The following is a 13,129-nucleotide window of genomic DNA, read 5'->3' on the forward strand; positions in this document are numbered from 1 at the left end:
AAGGTATGTTCGAGTTTATAATAAAGAACTGGTTGACTTGTATACCCAAGAGAGTGACTTTTAAAACAAACATAGGTTAGACATATACATCCGAATTGCAGGGTCTGTAAACCACTGATATAGTTATATACATGTTAATACATAGGTATGTAAATAGAAGGGTGTTTATGTAATTAGTGTTATTTGTGCAATCAATTTATCTGAATGAAAAGTATGTACGTTTTTTGGAGCAAAGTTTTGTTAGTTTCTTAAAAATATAAGACATTCGAATTTATTTAAGCTTATTTATAATAGAAGGCAAAAATGCAGGCCCGTATTCAGCATCTTGGACTTCCAAGGTACTGCATATGAAGAACAGTCACAGTTTTCTTTAAAATAATTAATATTTTCCCACTATATCCCTACAATATTACAAAACTAGCAAGTTGAACTCAAACGATTTCAGGAAACAGTAATTATTAAAAATAATTTGTAATTCTATTCTATAAAACGAAACTTTTTGAAACGTAACAAGTACGAAAAAAGTACCAAAAAGTTCACTTTTTCGTTTCTCACCTAATTCCGACTCTACATACTTAATTTCATGTTCCTAGGTTCAATATTATAAAATATTCAAAAAGTACCTTTTGAAAAACGAAAAAGAACCAAAAAGTTGCCTTTTATGGATACTCACCTAATTCAGACACTACATACTTAATTCTAGTTCCAATATTATAGAAAATTCAAAAAGTACCTTTTGAAAAACGAAAAAGTACCAAAAAGTTCCTTTTTATGGCTTCCAACTTAAGCCAGGCTCCACATACTTTACTTCATGTTTCTAGCCAATAACAACACACTAGTGCTGCTCTCGTTCTGCTATTCTTGCTCTCGCTCTGCCTTGTTTTTATAAACAGAGTACAATAACAAAATTTACCGTATGATTATGTATTTTGTTTTTGTTTTTTGCAATTTCTGTTTGAGCATGAATAAAAAAATCTTAGTTTTTGATGAAATTTTCAGAGGTTGTCTCGGATTTTTGCTTATATCTCCGTTATTTATGAACCGATTTTGCTGACTTTATAAAGCGATCTTCCTGAAAGCATGTAAACAGAATTATTGAAGATTCGGATCTCGCCGATATCTGGGGTCCTCTAAAAACTGATTTCAACAAACATACAGACAGACGGACATGACTTAATAGACTCCGCTATCTTTAAAGATCCAGAATATATACTTTATGGGAATGACAAACGGAATGACAAACTTATATGTATATACCCTTCTCACGAAGATGAAGGGTATAAAAACGAACGTTTGTCTTTTCATTTTTTTATAATCTGGGCCTTAGTCAATAAGCAATTTAATTCAATGTTTGAACTAAAATTAAGAAATTGTCTCTAATTATAACTTTTTTTAATCGTCAGAATACAAAATACAAATTCAACTTTTAAAATTATCTCAAAAAACTTCAATCAAAATAAAACACAATTTTTTGTAAAACCCTTTAACAGCACATTGCAATTTTAATGCAGTAATTGAATGCACACATTTATTATTATAATTTTACTTGTACATATATCTATATTTTTTTGTTAGTATGACAAATAATATTGTATTTAATATTTATGTAGTTATACAAATTTACAAATTTTCTAGTCATAGATACATACACACACACAACACACTCACACATTGTTCAAGTGATATTGAATGGAACCGTATTATTAAAAAACTAAAAACAGTTTGTGACAAATTGCTCGATTTAAAATAATCATTCAACATGAAATTTATAGTTATTATTTAATCATTATCATTATTAATAATTCACAATTTAATACATTAAACTCGTATTAAAATAAAAAAAAAAAACAGAAAAAAATTGAGAAATAATATTCTTGTAATTGGACATACAACGTGTGTTTTAATCAATAAGAATTGTTTAAACAGTGAATACAATGTTATGGGTAGCTACAATGGTAAACGAAATGGGGTTAAGAATCATTGTACAGAATTATTTTAAGTCAAAATTATAGCTCTACATTGTACTATGCCTATCTATTGTCGAAGTCCCCTTTTTTATTATATATAAGGGGTCATTATGGGACGATTTTTACAACTTATTTTAAAATTACTGTTAGTAAATAATCCGTAGGTCTTTGGACATGGTCATACCTTAGAAGGAACATGTGAAATTTGCATATAGTGCTCCAAGCTTGTATAAAGGAAAAACATTAAAAATTTTAAAGTTTTCAAAATTTCCTGAGGTCATTGACGGGTCTCAAATGGAGTCTAACACAGATATAGTTTTGACATGGTCCAGTAAGCAATTTAGAGTTTTACAGAAGGATCAGAACGAATTTTTCCGCACTTTTACACATAAAGGCGGCAAACCCCGGAAAGGCGCCTTCAATGATGTCCACACTTCTACTCTTATACAATCCTTAGACGAGTTTTTATGTGCTATGTAACTGGATCAACTACATAATATGCAACAGATGGATAAGTTGCAAGATATAGTACGATATAACTAACTGAAAAGTGTGTTTCGAGATACATCACAAGATGACCCTTTACTCTGGGTAACCAAGTTTAACAGCCTGCTAAGAACCCCAAACGTGAATGGACTTAGACATGTCATTGTACTTCTTAGAGTTAAGGCTCCAAATAATACGTATAGTAGGACTGAAGAGGTGCCGTATACGGTCTTGAGCTGGACTTAACTCGACGAAAACTGAAATCTAAAGAAGATATCATCGACCGACAGCGTTAAGTACTTAAGAATAATCTTAGTCAGGAGATTAAATTAAAGATTCCACATAAACGATGGAATTAACAAGGCACATCGATGCTGGGCACTATGTAAGGGAATCACGGCTTTATAAAAGTCTGATTAGACCAATTCTATCTTATGCTTCAATAATCTGGACAAAAAGAGTAATATCTTTGAACAAAAAGTGTAATATCAATATACTGCAGGGAGTTCATCGTATATACTGGTTGAGTATAATCGGTGCCTTGAGCACTACGTCAACCAAGGATGCGAAAACATGATGATATCAGGTTGCACTTAGAGCATATCTGTTTACAGAATCGTTGGACTTGTCTGATCGCATAACAGACATAAAATATGTCGGAAACTTCGAGACAATCATCCCAGATAAAATGTAACGATAAACGTTAGATGAACTGTCATTTGGTATCTGTTGCTATACTAATGGCTCTCATTGGCACCTGGGGTTCTATATGAAAAATCCCGTAAAAATCACAACCGTAGTTTCCAGGTAAAAGTCCGATTAATAACGGGATGTGGAAATTATATTACAATAAATGTGGCGCCAACAGACATTAACAGACATTAAATTTGTCGACAGTCAGAACGTCAGGTGATAATGTAAGAAAGCTCTAAACGTCTGCTCTACCAGAGGTGAAGCCGGAGGTCTGCACTACGCGTCTTCGCTTCAAAGCATCACGCGCTTTTTAAGCGTTCTACGCGTCAAGGCATTCTGCGCTTTTGTGCTTGTAACTCTCAGCATATAAATACATTGATTCTACTTTTTTGACAGACGCATAAAACGCGAGAAAGAGTAGAAGGCGTGGTGTGGACCTCCAGCCAACAAAATAAATTTGTCATACAAGTTTGAATCACTCTATTGTCTACCTTTGTCCCTAGTGAATGGATAATAACACCTATTAAACCAATTACCAAGTGAACATTTTTTAGTTAGCAATTTTCAAAAGTAGTTATTGAGTGTTGACAATGTCATTAGCAGTAGAAATCTGCATATTAATTTCAAATAATTTACACATATTTTTTATCAGCAAAATCAAAACAAATAATGTTTAAAAAATCGATTCAATCAATATCGTATAGAGAGAGAGCAAGCTGAGAAAAGTAAGAAAAAGAAAAACTATTTCTTATTCGAGGACATCATAAAACTTCGCATGACAACGAGAATTTTTTAATTATTAAATAATTTCCCTATTTACATACATATTTATATAGAGTTTAAAATTGTATTTAGATAATCAATTCTGAAATCTTTAACCTTGTTTATGCTCTTTATAGGTGTGGTTTCAAAATCGTAGAGCTAAATGGCGTAAAAAGGAAAACACCAAAAAAGGACCAGGAAGACCAGCACATAATGCTCATCCTCAGACATGTTCGGGTAATCCCATACCATTAAAAGAATTAAAACACAAATTAAGGTAATTATCTATTAAAAAACAATTAAATTCAACTATTAATCGTATTCATTATTTTATTAAGAGCACAAAAACTCAAACGAATTGACAAAGCCATAGAAAGACAAGCAAGGAAACTACGTTCTAAAGGAATCGAAGTTAACCGGGAACAACTAAAATCTGACTACTTAGCACAGCATGGCATAAATGCTCAAAGCTCAGCAGATTCAGAAAGCGATGACAATGAAGACAATGAAGACTACCAAATTGATGTTGTAGGCGGTACTGAGAACTATGCTAAATGCAATTGTACAACTGATTGCAATAATTCTATAGCTTCTAATCCAACTGATCTCTTGTCTTGTGATAATTTACAATTTAAAAATGTTACAAATGAACATGTGAAAATTGAGAATAATAAACATATGAAACGTCTGAATTCATTCAGTATAGAATCCTTATTAAATAGCAAAACATGAAAGTATTTTTATTTTACGAATAGAATAAGTTTACAAAATATTTATTGTAATTGGAATAAATTACTTGTACATTAAATATTATAAAATAATTTACGAGTAAAATAGATTTCTTTTAAAAAGTGAAAATGATTTATTTGATTTAAGTTTTATTTTATATATTGCACTGAGTGAGCTTAAAGTCAGAGTAAAGATAGTCACTAAAAAACAGTAACCGACCGAAAGGATCGATGACAAATATGTTGAACCAACAAATAGAAATTAAACTTTAGACCAGTATACTGCAGTGAATGACAGGCCTAGTTCCTTAATATATTGAGTATTATAAGAAGGAGACAATAAAACTATCGATATTTCACACAGATTTTAACTGCGTTCTCTTCTGTATGTCTAGGAATTGCATTGTTGTTGTCTGTAATGCGAGCGTTGACATTTTTATGGGTAGTAATTTTCTTCTTAGCAAATTCCTCCGGTAGTTTAGATCCGAGTGTTCCAATAAACCTTAAGGACTAACTACCATATTCACAAATGAGTTAGAAAATTATTGATAGGTTATTTTAGGAATTTTGCACGTAATAAACCTTAAATAAGCGATTAATATCTTTATGAATAAGTCGGTAAATGTCTTGTTGTTGCACACCGTCGGTTCAAAATTGCGGGTATGATACAACACTAGGACATCGGGATTCCATTGCAGGAAAATTTTTACATAGCATACATCTTACCATTAAATGCTTTGATTTCAATAGACTTAAATGCTTGTGTTGAAGCAACTTTGATATTTAGAGAGAAAGTCTATCTCGTCTGGTAAGTTTTTCTAAATGCAATCAGCCTGGTTATGGCAGACTGATCTTTGGCAATATTAGTATAGCTTGCAGGCATGTTGGGACGTGTCTGGTGTTTAGATGGCAGACGAGATGGGCTAATAGTGATAAAGGGCGGGTAACGTATGCTCTTGTATGTGACGTTTATAAATGAACCTTCATCTTCGTCTTGAGTTTAAGACATGGTCCTCTTAATAGATTTCTGCCCAAAAGAAATTTGTTCAAAACAGCGGACCGTAGATGAGTGGGACAGATAATGATGAAATGGGGCACGTAACATTAGGGATTCAGCGTGTATTTATATTACTTAGGCAACAAATACTTGGGAGTTAAGAAGGGCATTAGAAGACGATATGACAGTTGCTAGGTTTGGTGGGTAAATATGCCAGACAAGTATTCAATAAGAAAATGAATAATGCTATCACTATTAAGGTAGTTGTTGTAACAGTTCGAACTGGAGAAGTTCTTTCCTGGAGAAAAAAACTTTCGGTTGATACAGCCTTTGGCATAGTATGACTCAGTTCGTTCCGGAGCGAAGATTTAATTGTTGTTCATTCCCCAGCACGCAGAATATTGGTATACAATAGCTGTTTAGTTGGTTTTTTTCCAAAGTTGTGTGCTGCGTTAACCTTCCCCGATTTCGCTTAATTTACTGCTGTGTTTTTGTTGATCTCCAAGTCCGACTTTTTGGCCTGCGGTACGCTTGTATCATCGTTGCTTTCGTCGTTGTTGTCATATTTATATATTATATTGGGTCAGACGTTTATTATTTTGTCTGAGTTGTCCTTGCCAGTACAGAGAATATGGCGCAAAACGTTGCTCGCGTATGCAGCTAATCAACGTTTTTTGTGATGCAGTTCGCCATCACTCAAGTTATTTAGAGACCAGCTGGTAGTAATTGGAATTACGATATTTGGTATTACGAAGTTCTACCAGATACTATAAAACTGTTACCACGTGATCCAGAGAGCCCCTTAAACTGTTTTCAGTCTCATGGTGCAAACATTTATTGGAGTGGTTTAAAATCAAATAGAGGTGAAAGCGAAGCTCGGTGTGGTGTTGCATTGCAACCAGTTTGCCGAGATAGTCTAGTACTCCTACACTTTCTGTAGCTATTTGTATGGTTGATGAAGACACCGAGCTAGTGTTAAGAAAACCGTGAGCTTAGATCGTCAAAATAGACACTCACGTAAAATATTGACAAATCTACTTTGCTTCAGCTGTATCCTTCTGTGTGTCGTGAGATCGACTATGCTTTCCTAAAGCATCTTCTTCCACGTTTCCTATATGCTCCAGAAATTCCTTGTTTTTGATTACCGGTAACTTTATTTCTTAACCACTCCCTGTATTCAATCCTTTTTAGAATTAGGTATGATACACATACTTAAAGACTGAGGTTACTTAAAGCACTCTCTGAGTATATATCGGCAAATATAAGATACCTTGCGGTAATGAACAATCTACCACTCCTCACCTGAGTTTAAAATATAAGGGTAGAGTTCAGATTCAACACTTCGTAACCACCAACTGGAGACGCACTTGGTAGGACACTAAAACTTTACCTAAATTTTCCATGTAAAGGGACGCATAATGGACCCAGTAGATATTATTTAGTATGTTTCCTCCATTCTACATAACCTAATTAAAGTTCAACGAATAAAATAAATGTTGCAAATGGAACAGTTTTTCGTAGCCATGTCGAAACTGGAAACAATTTATTAATAAACCAAATATGTAAAATGTGTTAAAGTAAATACTATAAAAGCATTGAAACATCTTAATTAACTTGGCCAAATAACAACTTGTTTGTCCATAGTTAAAATGAAATTAAATTGAAAAGAAAAGAAAAAAAAAAACAAAAATAATTTCCTCAAAATACTTGTACACACTTCAAGTAAATAAATTGTTAAGGAAACTCCTTCACAAACACACACGGACACAGCCATCAAATTCATTTGAATGGAAGTGCCCATAAAGTGTTTTCATGTATGAGCTCAAACGATTGTTTGGCCGGTTTAGAGTCGTACGTAAATGAAATCGCTTGCAATCACTTTCAGTTGTTTTCTCTTTGCTTGTATTTGTTGTAGTAAATAGTATGGCACCATGCAGTATGTGGAACGTCTATATTATTTAAAAGTTTTAAACCACAAATGAATACATGCAATCCGTCATGCAGGTGTGAATGATTCATTAATTTCGCGCCTTCAGTTCTTAACGCGCCGTAACAAACGCGCAGCAAACACATTAAATGTTTAAACAAAATTAAAAGAAATGCAAGAAAATATGAAAAAAAAAGAAAAATATTCTTTAAAACAGATTAGTAACAAGTATCAGATGTATTAAAGAATGTAATCATTTGTAGGTCATCGGTGAGGTACATTCGCTTATTACGGAATGTGGTCTGTACATGACCGTAGTTAAAAGTGTAAAACGTTAAAATCATTCGGTAAACCTGCAAAAAGAGTAAATATTTTTCAAGCAGAACATTCTTTTATATCTCATTTGAAATCCAAAAAGTTTATTTTTCGTGTGATATAAAATTTATGCGAACTTCTACCTTTCCAAGAATAATAATTTATGACTAACAAAATTAAAAATTAATTTCAATTACGAATCGCATCGAATTAAAAAAAACAAGTAAGAAATTTTAGTCGGGCGAGGCCGACCATATGATACCCTACACTTTTTACAAAAATAAAATGTGATTTAGTTGCCATAATTAGGCATTTAAGTTGAATTGTACCTTGACTCAGAAATACACATTTAAGCCGTTTATTGTTGAATAAAATTGTTTACATTTAAGTGAAATTTTGATGGGGGCTTTTCATAGGGGCTAGGGTCATATGTGGACCTATTATAATAGAATTCGTGAAGGTCACCAAGTCTAGTATAGAACTTAGTTTTGCAGCTCTTTGTCGAGATATGAGTGTATTAAATATAATTATGAATTTAAAAGCCCTATTCGGCTTGCTCAATTGTATTTCAATAGATGAAATAATGGACCGATGTAAACCATTTTCAATAGGCTTCGTCTACGGTATCATAGAAGATTATGTGCCAAATTTCATTTAATTATCTCTAAAATTGCGACCAAGGTTTACAAGGCATATTCGGGGGTTCAGTTGTATGGGGCCCTGGGGAAATAATGGTCCGATGTTTACTATTTTCAATAGGCTTCGTCTACGGTACCATAAAAGACCATGTGCCAAATTTCATTTAATTATAACCAAAATTGCAACCTTTAGTTTGATTATAAGGTTTACAAGGCCTATTCGGGGGTTCAGTTGTATTTTGGCTAGATGATCTTAACCATATTCAATAGGCTTCATCCCAGGGACAATAGAAGATCATACTAAATTTTTAGCAAAATTGCGACCTGTAGTTTTATGACAAGGTTTACATTGACGGACAGACGTACGGACATAGCTAAATCGACTCAGAAAATAATGGGTGTAGGACCAATATTATTGTGCGCTACAAACATCAGCTCAAATCCTATATACCCTATCCACTAATGTGGTGTAGGTTATAAAAATGTTGAACTAATGCCTTTACATCTCTGTCACACATACATACATGTAATTCCCTTCCCATATATGTATATTGTGTGAAGTCACTCCAACAAATTTTCAATCCTGGCTATGATTCCTAAACTACAGTCGTAATTGTACATTCATACATACAGCATATGAAATTAACACGGGCATCATTTCCAGATAACGTCTTCATCTTCATCTGCAGCATTGTGCCAACTCATCATCACCTAAAGGCGTTAATTCATTCCATCACAAAACAGTTATTGCATTTTCTTGTTTGTTGTTATTGTTGCTGTGTATAAATGTATGTAGAATTTTGTTTGATGTGTTTTCTTCATTTAACACTTTATATTGTTGTGGCCTGTAATGGAAACTAGTAATTTTTACTATTAAATACCTCAAGACTCTGACGTATATTAATTTAAATTTGTTTGGTATCATGTTCAAATTGTGTAATTAATTTTTGTTTTAACTGAATTCCTTATTATAGAAAAAAAGGAGAACATTAAAAACTATATATACATGGTAATTGCATAAATTTCTTAACGTGTATTATGTTTAGTCGTAATTCAAGTTTGAGTTGGGGAAATGCTTTATACGGACGGTCAGACTTGTGTTTGTTACCAAGCTTTCGACAAAATTGCGTCTCACTAGCACCAATTGAATTAGAGGGCTCTCTCCGAACCAATGTAGGATAACCTGACATTTTGACAAATTAAAGTGTAAAAACAAGTATAAATGTACATTCGGACATTGCCTACCATATTATACCCTACACCAATCAGTATGTTAGAAATGTGGATTATTTTTTAAAAAAATAATGCATTTAATTTGTTTTTTAACAGTACTATGGAATATGTATGTGTACTTATATTTTGTACCCCATATTTGTATGGGGGCTATCCGAAAACGTGGACCTATGTTGACCACTTTCAACACCAAACAATCCTTACCTATAAGAAATATTTGTGGAAAATTTCAACTCTAGCTCTTTCCGTTCTGATTCTAACGTGCTTTCAACAGACAGACAAATAGACCCAGAATATATGTATATGCTTTTGTGGGTCTATGATCAATGTTTCGATGTGTTACAAACGGAATGACAAAATCAATATACCCCCATCGTTTTTGAGGGTGGACATAAAAAGGAGGTTAAAGTAGGATGTATATATGTATAACATCAGATCCGAAATTGTGCATGCATTTTTATATTTTTATGTCCCGGTTTATGCAGATAAACTTTCTTCTTTCTCTTTTAAAGTTGGCTTAATATACACACAGAGAAACATTGTTGTATTGAATTATACCTTTCCTGAGACATACTTAAGCCAATTATTGTTGATTAAAATTGTTGACATTTAAGTAAAATTTTGAAACGGGCTCTTTATAGGGGCTTGGGTTAAATGAGGCCCTATAATTAAAAAATTCATGACTGTCATCAAGGCTAGTATAGAACTTGATTTTCCTGTTCTTTGTCTAGACACGAATATATAAAACATAATTATAAACTTAACTTAGGGCTTCGGCGGGTTCAGTTGTATGGGGGCTAGGCGAAATATGAACCGATATTACCGTACGTCACAAATATCAGAACCACAACCTAAAAAAATCAAGTTTCTGAGTACAATAAACTACGTACCGCGAGAGAGATGATAGATATTTGTTTCTCTCTTACATAAAATCAAAAGTTTGCATTGGTCAGTTTCGCCAGATGTGGGGATTGGGTATTTTAATTTGGGGACAGATTTTCGCGAGGAGGGATTTAAGGATTTCCGGAAAATATGTCAATTTTTATATATTAAATTAAATATATATTAAATTTTCATCCTTGAGAATTTTAAACATTTTAAAGCTCTTTAAAATGTCGTGGTTATAATTAACATTTAATAAAATATTTGTATCAAATATAGGTATCAAATCAGAGAGGAGGAACTCTAAAATGAAAAATATTGTAAATTGTTACATTTAAATATATTATTCATTCAATTTAAAATCCTCATTAAACTTGGTAGAGAGTTATATAAGAACCATTTTTTTCTCTGCGTGTAGGTTCTCACTTACTCCGGGGTGGCTCTACAAGCATAATTTCATGTTTCTAGGTTTAATATTTTAGAAAACTCAAAAAGTACCTTTTGACTAAATTAAAAGTACCACAAGGTAAAGTTAGGTTGATAAGAGGATGTATACTACATCAAATCCGAAAAAATACACCTAGGCCACCACAAAGATTAATTTTACAGAATATCATTTACGCCGTTTTCTGGAGTCAATATTATTGAAAATTCATTTATAATTTCTTATTTACATCGGGATCTACATGCTTACTTTTTTGTATCCATATTAATATTTTTATTCTCTGAACGAATTTTATGTTTCAGGATGAACCTAAGGATATAAGTTTCCACTTATTATCAAATAATTAATTTAGTTATTGGCTACCTGCAGCAGACAAATTTTGGGAGTAATGAATAACATCCGAATTCAATCACATAATTGTTATTCAGAAAATAACATGGTAATGACTTGTAACTACTCAACAACATACTTTTCAATGAATATAAGTATATTAGGGTTCTATTGTTGAAACGAAAAGTCGACTTTTTGTATTTAGTTAAAAGTCGACTTTTCGACTTTTTGCATTTAGTTAAAAGTTGACTTTTTGCATTTAGTTAAAAGTTGACTTGAATTTTCGATTTTTTGCATTTAGTTAAAAGTCGACTTTTTGCATTATATGAAAAGTCAATTTTTCGACATTTCGACTATATGTATTTTTTCGACTTTTTCCAATTTTTTTCGACTTTTTCCAACTTTTTTCGACTTTTTGACTTATTTCGACTTTTTCGACTCTTTTCAACTTTTTCCTTTTTCGATTTTTTTCGACTTTTTCCGACTTTCCTACTTTTCGACTTTTATTAACAAAGTCGACTTTTCGATTTTTTCTACAGTCGAATTTCGACATTTCGACTATATGTATTTTTTCGACTTTTTCCGACTTTTTGACTTTTTCCGACTTTTCGACATTTTTCGATTTTTTTCGACTTTTCAACTTTTTTCGACTTTTTCCTGCTTTTTTCGACTTTTTTCACAGACGATAGTCGAGTTATCGACTTTTTTGGAACAATATAGTCGTCTTCAACTTTTCGACTTTTTTCGACAAAAAGTCGATTGTTCGATTATTCGAACAATACATATCGTTTACATTACTTAGAATAAGTTTTGTAATAACTTACAAATAATATATTATGTAACTACTTAGTTTTAGCCTTGATATATTGCGTTCGAACTTTCTTATAATAAACCTTCAACAACCTCATTAAAAATTTATGAATACAGTTATGACAATTCTAAATATGTGTTTTATTAAAATTTAATTTAACAATTTTTATATTTTAAATGATTCAAATCTCTAAAGATGCTGCATAAAAATTCCACAATGATCATACCGTAACACGATTAAGAGAGTCACAAGCACAGCAGACACAAAAAGGAGGCAATCACGTTTTAATGTCAGTCTTTAAAGAAAAAAAACTATATTACCAAACAAAGATATAAACGAAGTAAGTATTAATTAATTATAAAAACAACATCTTTTTAAGTCAGAATTTCATGTAGAACACTTTTCTACACACAACGAAATAATTGTGTTTTTGAAAAGTATTTTACTTTTTTTGTAACTGAAAGATATTGATGAAGACATGAAATGAAACAGATTTGTAAAATCTACTTATGTAACATTATTTTGACAGATTTTTTTGAAATTTAGATTATTTTGGACAACACTTACGGGAAACGTGAAGTTTAAATATAGCATTCGATTGTAGTAAGATATAACATTGATATTACTTTAATTTGACAGCTAAATCAATTTTCAATTTTATTAAATACATAATTATTGACAACAATTTATATTAATTTTTTTACGTGTATAACTCATCTCTTATACAGAAACAGCATCATTATCGACTGCAAACGAAATGTAAACGTGAACGAAGGTGAGAAATCAATTTTCAAAATCTTTTTTTTTTTTGCACAAAAAACATAAAGAGAATTGGATGAATTTATGGCCAGACATGGAAGAAGGTTGGCGGTTAAGTTAAGCCTTATTCGTTAGCTATAGTTGGGCTGGATTAAC

General features: G+C 32.1%; 1 protein-coding gene across 1 annotated transcript in view; it reads left to right on the plus strand.

The window, feature by feature from the left end:
- The window catches only part of LOC111676572 (homeobox protein unc-4), a 57,391-nt gene extending 52,751 nt beyond the window's left edge, over positions 1-4,640 (plus strand). Inside the window, exons 3-4 of the mRNA XM_023437520.2 lie at positions 4,046-4,185; positions 4,247-4,640. Coding sequence (XP_023293288.2) covers positions 4,046-4,185; positions 4,247-4,640 — 534 coding nt within the window. The remainder of the gene's footprint in view (positions 1-4,045; positions 4,186-4,246) is intronic.
- The last annotated feature ends 8,489 nt before the right edge of the window (positions 4,641-13,129 follow it).

This window comes from Lucilia cuprina, chromosome 3, assembly GCF_022045245.1.
Source record: "Lucilia cuprina isolate Lc7/37 chromosome 3, ASM2204524v1, whole genome shotgun sequence".
Lineage (NCBI taxonomy): Eukaryota > Metazoa > Arthropoda > Insecta > Diptera > Calliphoridae > Lucilia > Lucilia cuprina.